The 7,232-nt window shown below is 40.5% G+C and overlaps 1 protein-coding gene across 1 annotated transcript; it reads right to left on the bottom strand.

Moving 5' to 3' along the window:
- Window positions 1-605: 605 nt before the first annotated feature.
- LOC136444455 (phospholipid scramblase 1-like) lies at window positions 606-6,780 on the bottom strand. The gene is made up of 10 exons (XM_066442004.1): window positions 6,658-6,780; window positions 5,014-5,171; window positions 4,692-4,824; window positions 4,264-4,341; window positions 3,848-3,924; window positions 3,372-3,502; window positions 2,718-2,838; window positions 2,403-2,505; window positions 1,976-2,034; window positions 606-1,709 (listed from the first exon to the last, which is right to left on the bottom strand). The coding sequence occupies exons 2-10, from the start codon at window positions 5,059-5,061 to the stop codon at window positions 1,668-1,670; spliced, it is 792 nt and encodes a 263-aa protein (XP_066298101.1). The 5' UTR covers window positions 5,062-5,171; window positions 6,658-6,780; the 3' UTR covers window positions 606-1,667.
- Between the last annotated feature and the right edge of the window lie 452 nt (window positions 6,781-7,232).

Below are 7,232 nucleotides of genomic sequence, written 5' to 3'. Positions count from 1 at the left end.
CTTTGCGCACATCTAGAATGAACTTTGAAATACTAAATGACATGAAGAGGATCGGTTTTAGTTGCCCCGCGTGGAGTCCATGTAACACCGTGACGCCTGTCGAAGCGCCACCTACATTCATGTATACATCACATTTTTAGCGTAATATGCAAAGTAAGGATATATATATGAACATCTTACACTTACACTTTCCCTTGACCGCTTTGACCTTTAACTCAACTAGTCGTCCGCTTATATGATGAATGACATAATGATATAATTCAACAATAACCTTCTTAGTTTCTAAAGCGGTTTAAGACTAGTACTGTCTGTCATAACAGACTAATCGCAAATTCACGACGTGAACAGTTTATGTTGTGATGATACGTGTTTTGTTTTTGTTTTTGGTACCACAAGACGTAGACAGCTCTAAGAACTGGAGGACTGTGATACAGTATATAGAGTATGAATTCAGAATGCGATTCTAAAACCTCTTGTTACCATTGAGCAAGGGAACATTTTTAAAATGTAATCGTAGTGCTCGATCGTCAGATCGCACATTTGTTCTGTATTGATACATGCATGGTCGGAACGTCGGCAGTGATACAACAAGACGCAGTTAATAATCCACTCAACTCTTAATGTTTTGTTTAATTATCAAAGTACAAATTAGATATAAAGTACAAACTAGATATAAAAAAGACAATGAAAGTATCAAAATGCAAGTAAAATATTTTGAAACTCGCTTAAAATGTATCAAGTCATCAATGCACAGTACATTTGTAGTACATCTACTATGATAAACAATGATAAGTGTTCGTGAATACATTTGAAGATATGGAAATCGGTATATAACATGATGGTACTATAATTGTCATTATTACCCCTCTTAATATTCTTTGCAATGATGTTCATATGTGGTAAATATAAGAACAAGAATTTGGATGAAAGTCCGTAGAAAATTTAATAATAACACTAGGTTGAGACTGTTAACAGTTCCTTTGGCTTAGAGTACTATAAACGCCATGATTTAGTTTGACAAAAATACTACAAGTTCCAAATTCATTTATCAATGATTGTGTAATCTTTACACTGAAACACTTCTCTGAACATGTTACTCTTCCAGAAACGGCGTCTGAAAAACCTTGGTCTCGGATTGTGATGTTCAGAAACACTGCTCCCTAGCTGCCTTACTTTGAACTACATAAAGACGTAGTGAGCAGACTTCTATCGCTACTGTTGCACATATGAAACTAAAATCACTGTTAGACAAGATATCGTGCTTAATTCTTAAAACTCAGTATTGGATATAAAAAAACAACTATAGCATTGTAAAAAAGCGTATATATGATCGATGCTATTTGTGTATGTGCATTGGCAATTACGAACAAAACACTGTCAACATGGTGAAGTTCTAAGTGTAAGATACAACATGTTGAGAAGATAAGAATCATACTATTAGAAAATCTTACAACTTTGTAGTTTCATCTTAATCAAAGGTGACCAAATTTACTCCAGATATGAAAGTTACTTTTGGTATTTAAAGAAAGTTGACTTAAAATCAAAATTACTGTAGAATTCTCAACGTTGTGAGAAAATGTCTTCGTATTTTGTAGAGAGATATGACGCGTTGAATGACGTCATCTCTCAGCTGCCTCGGTTTGAGTCGTCTGACGTGACGTAGGCACCTAGTCGGAGTCTTGGTGTTGGTCCTCGAAATACATGAAATCCTGCAGAAAACAACAAAGAAAAGCAACACACACTGAGCTGTGCAGTAGAATGTATCAATCCCCCCCCCTATTTCTGTGCTTTGCAGCAATCAAGCTAGACTAAAAAGTAAGCTTTTCACTTTCGATGTATCTATCCTAGCGCTTACGCGCTGAGCTACGCGGGAATCGTATACTGGCCTCGCTTTTCATGGTAAAGAATACAACAATACAAAACGCACATCAAGAATGATCCTTCCAGTATATGAACTAAAGCGTCGGCAACTTACGATCAGGAATGCCAAACCCAGCATGGTCGCTTTCATTTTCACGTCCAAGTCCATCGGAACTGTAGGGACAGGAAAATAAGTGATTAAAACTGACCATTTTTGTTAAAAAAAGACACGCCAAACATCATTCACCATGTGCATGCTTGTACATCTTTCCCTGGTATCAAATCAAACAGCAGCCAGATATAAGATTAAAAAAATTGTCCCTTACGCTTTACTTTATCAACCCTTACCAAATACCTGTCCTTGGTGCTGAACGCTATCCGTGCACCGTTTAGTTATCTTTCCCGCAGTCGTTCCTGCAGTGATAGCTTTGAGTCAACGCAAATAAACATATACATGTACACTGACTGTTGGAAAGGTTGCTAGCTTGAGACCATAAAGACAGACATCCCCTCTAGTGTTGTTGTATACGGTATGTACGCACACGTGACGCTCATGTTGGTGGCATCGCTGAAGGCCTCCTTGATAAAGCCGGCGTGTTGTCTGCTGACTTTTCCCACCACCGTGTGGCCGTCCGGACTGTAAACCTTCATGGATACATTTTAGATGGATTCAAACATTTTAGTATGTCACTAGACAACGCAGGTATTTTTCTCTTGTCCTGTGAAAAGTATTCAGCAAAGTAGAGTAGAAGTTTCACTTTGAATATGCGCAAGTTTGGGTAGCGTTAGTTGTGACTGAGGCTTTAAGTGCATTAGACACCAATTTTAGACTACTTCTGTGACGCATGTGACATTACCTTGAAGTCTGTGTCACATCTGTAGCACGCTCCGCTCCAGATACAACACGGGCCTTTCACGTCAAACACCGTGTCGTGGTCCGCGTTACGGACTGAGAAGTGGGGCTTCCAACACGTACATCTGGGGAGGGCAAGAGACAAGTTGTGTTAACGGTCCGCGTCACTATCGATTCGTCTATTGTGGGTTTATTGTTTATGGTTTGAAAAACCTCCATTAGTGAGAGTACATACATATCATACTTAACTACTCTTTCATTGAGTCCTAAATTATACATACACATGACATACAAATTACATTAGAAATATTGACATATACATAACATTAGGTTGGAATACACAATATATACATATATACATTCTTCAATCTACCACCACCAGCACTACAACACTTCTGTAATGTTTCCTGAGAGGGCTGGAGGAGTTGTAAACATTGCACATCTTTCCCTGGTAATAAACAGAAGCCAGATGTAAAATAAAAAGACTTGTCCTTTACGCTTTACTCTATCAACCCTTACCCAATACCCGTCCTTGGTGCTGAACGCTATCCATGCACCGTTTACTCTGTTTATCAGACACACGGGAAACGTTATGACTTTAAACCTCCCTTAAATACATCTATATGTATATATATATTTTCCACTTTGAAAGACTCACTGTTGTCGTGCATAACCAATGGTCGTCCCAGGGGGCGCTTGCACCTTGATCTCGTGGGCGGCGCACCCCAAGTTGGCACAGCAGGCGATCCCTCCGCAACACTTGTACTTACGCTTCACACGGATTACTTCCTGGCGGCGATAGTAGACAGCGAAAAAACGTCATAAATGAACTTAATTTTGCTTTAGTTAATGGTTCGTAATGCTGACAGAAACGTAAAATGAAAAGTGGTCCTGACGCTTGAATAACCAACGGCAGGGAAATGTCTTTAGTAGAAATACTGTCATTCTTAATTCCTCTTAAAAGTGACGTACAGAATGCATTGAATGAAGAATAAATCATCATCGATAAACAGATGTTAGACAGCCTTGTGCCTACCTTGTACTTGTAAATGACTAGACCGTTCCATGATTAACAAGACAGTCTGACTACTCACAACAAAGACAACTCGGGTGTATATGCAGGATCTATCGTACCTTCTCGTTGTTGTCCACTACAATAATCCGGAATCCGCGGCGATTTCCACAACACATGCGGGTACAGAAACTGGAATCTGAAGAAGACATTCGCAAACTCCATCTCACAAGTCACTGGTGTCACAATCATACGAACACAACGATTTCAAAGACACAAATGTAATTTACGTTATCGAATAGTTTACAGGCCTCTACATGTACAGTGACATTCTGACCGACGATATTTTACCGATTAACAAGACGCCAAGTCACACCCGATCCTCTTTAGTATAGGCAAAATCCCACACGCTTGCCCAAAGTTGGCAGTCTTTTCTTAAACATGCATCAGCACTTAGGGGTTTTCAAATAATTGCTTTCATCATAGCATCAGCTAGCCGCTGTTTGTCACATAAATGATTGACTGAGTCATATCTCACCTTCGTAAGCGTAGTAAACCTTCTGTCCCATAGAGTTTTTGATGACATATTTGTTTTTGGTCTCGATATCCGAGAGCACTATATATAGGAAGACAGAAATAGTTGTCATACTGTAAGTGTAAGATGTATAAATTGATAGTGAACGTTTTGTGCCCTTACTAACTGTGCCGTTAGTTCTACCGAGTTAATGATCATACCTAATATCCTAACAATATAATGTTCCACTTCAGAGAAATACTGACCAGCGAAAAATCAGCCATCTTTCCAGAAGAAGAGTAAAACAGCGGAAGACAAGATAAACAGTCAGATGGACTTGGAAAATAAGGGAAAGAAACACTTCCAAAAAATGCATGTAAATATGGAGGAAGAAGGCTTTCCAAAATATGGTTAATTTTGAACTAACTTTATATTCAAACTATTTCAGTCACCTTCTAGAAGTTCTACTTTCTGCTTGACTAGTAGTTGGTCGATCTGTGTGAGGTACTCCAGCCCGGGAGGACAGCCAATAGGAACAGGCGCCTGATCCGTCAGGACCACGTGACTCGGCTGGGCTGTTATAGGCTGGGGACGTAAGACGTCACAAGGGTCAATGTCATCACAATGGTCAATGTCATGGAGCACGCGCAAAAAATGACAAAAACAGATGACATGCCATTGCTATAAATGTAACTCTGTCAAATGGAGAATACAACCATTTCAGCATTTTCTTAGAAAAGATAGGTCAAACCCAGGTAACCATAATAATCTTACTTCAAGTTCAAGCTGCACTTCAGGTTTATCTACATCAGGCGAGGCCATGGTCTGTAGTCTCCAGTTTCTTCCGATGGAAATGTCAAGAAGACTTGTTGCTGTATTTACGGCTTCGTAATAGGCCTCAGTCACTCCGTGAACTGCTGCGAACACATGCTCTGTAAGGGAAACTTCCGAGTTATTGCCTACATGAGAAATTTACCGATATGAGAAATGGAGGTGTAGTTTTTGGCCTGTCTGTGTGAACTTCGGTTGGGTTTTAGTATCTTTTTTTGTTGAATTCCTACATTCAGCCATAGCCTGGATGCCAGCCTTGTTTGATAGCCTTTGTCCGGTCCCACTAACGTACCTGCATGGTAATCTCCAAGCAGATCTAACGGTTGCAAAGACCGTATCCAACTGGTAAAAGGAGTTTTTATTGCAAGAAAACTCCCTTTGCCAGTTGGATACGGTCTTTGCAACCGTTAGATCTCCTTGGAGATTACCTGCCTGGCATCTATGCTAAGTCAATCAAGGTACGACCAAAACGCTTCCTTGGTCGACCACGCGTTGATATCGACATTTAGAACTTCAGAAGTTGTTATTCTTATCGTCTTTAAGGAATGGTCTGTGTGCCTGCTGCACTTCAAGATCGTTTAAGCGGCACTCACTAAATACTGTGAAATCGTATCCCTTCTGTCATTCAACTAGAACAATAGTTTTAGGCGCGGTTTTGCTTGTGGGGTCAATCCGCTAATGGTCGAGGGCTGGGATGGGAGAATTGTGTCATTAAGTATGATATAATTGTGTTATGTGACCCACTTTTCTCGTCTAAAATGGCTTTCACGCATCATCTATCATTTGCCAACGCATTTATCTCAGCTATGCATGTAATTCCCTGGTGGGCGAGTCCGCAAATCTGTCATGGGACAGGATGGGATGTCCGCTAGTCACCAGCCATCGTGGACTTCCGGGAACTCCTCGGTCACTGGGAGTGTTGTCCAACTAACGCACTCCGGGGATTTTTTACAGGATGATATAACTCACGATTATAATCGGAAAGATCAGCTGTCAGAAAAAGACCGACATCTAGCAGGCTGTGCCGCGCCCGTGGGCTGCGTACTGTATACGGTATACCAGACTTCAGGATGTCAACTCCCTCTGATAAAGCGATGTGTTCATGTCTGTTTATCAGGAGTGAGATCATATGTGCTGGACGGAGAACAACAACTGATAGAACAAGAAGGTAGATCTTCTCTAAAATAACATGTAGGCATGTACCCTATCTATCAAAGCATTACAAATTCTTGCATGCATACCTACCCGATCACAGCTGATAGCACAACAAAAAGACACGGAATTCAAAGTCACCCGGAGATAATGGGACGAAACATTAATGTTCGGGTGTGGTCATGGTGTGTTTAATACAGGTATGGTTGAGCAAACCTGGGTGTGTAAAAGGCCGGTACTGTAAACACACCTCACGTTAGGAATATTTACCGATCACTCCCTCATAGAATCTGTGTTAGAAGATGATTGTTTACGCTTCGCGTGAACACGCCAAAAACCACCTAACGTTACCAAGAACCTTCTTGTAACTACAAAACGTTTTCTCCCCTAGTCATGAACAGGTGTGATTTGGAAGACGTTGATAGAACAACTTACCTGGAAGGTAGAAATCGGCGAATCTGGTTACATGACTTCACACTTGCCTGCTGTATTGCTGTTTTCCCTGCCCCGGAACTGTATGCAGATTTTAGGCGCGGCTTTCAGAGCAGCTCAAATTTCAGACCTTAATTATGCTGAACAGAACATAGCACGCGATTCAGCAACAATGGTCCCCACGAATCTAAACACCAATTCTTGTAGTCGTAAATGACACAGTTACTAAACTTGATAGTGCAGATGAAACAGATCAACATTCAGCAGTTCAATTCCTAAATGATTTCAAACGCACAGAAAGCGAATGAGGCTTAGAATTAGATTTGGAGCTAAATCTTTTGTGAATAAAACGAGGTTGTACACTGTGTATTCCCCCAGGCATTCCTCACCGCCAGCTGTTTCATTTAAACAATGCAACGTTCATTGACAATGACAGAATGACCCTTCTCCTAGGGTCAAAGATAGAGAGGACGTTTTCCCAAAATGCTTCTCCTTGTCTAGAATGCTACTTGTGCAGTCCTTACTTCGGAAAATATTATCTATTCATTTATATATTGAGATTTAACGTTACCACATTT

This window comes from Branchiostoma lanceolatum, chromosome 1 (assembly GCF_035083965.1).
Source record: "Branchiostoma lanceolatum isolate klBraLanc5 chromosome 1, klBraLanc5.hap2, whole genome shotgun sequence".
In the NCBI taxonomy this organism is placed as follows: Eukaryota; Metazoa; Chordata; class Leptocardii; order Amphioxiformes; family Branchiostomatidae; genus Branchiostoma; species Branchiostoma lanceolatum.
The sequence above is the reverse complement of the archived record's forward strand: the minus strand, read 5'-3'. Positions and strand labels throughout refer to the sequence as shown.

Coding starts and splice junctions, on each gene's coding strand:
- LOC136444455 (XM_066442004.1), bottom strand. CDS start 5,061: ATGGCCTCGCCTGATGTAGATAAACCTGAAGTGCAGCTTGAACTTGAA. Junction 2,506..2,717: donor GATGTGACACAGACTTCAAG/GTAATGTCACAT, acceptor GTATCCATGAAG/GTTTACAGTCCGGACGGCCA. Junction 1,710..1,975: donor TGGGTTTGGCATTCCTGATC/GTAAGTTGCCGA, acceptor TGTTTTCTGCAG/GATTTCATGTATTTCGAGGA.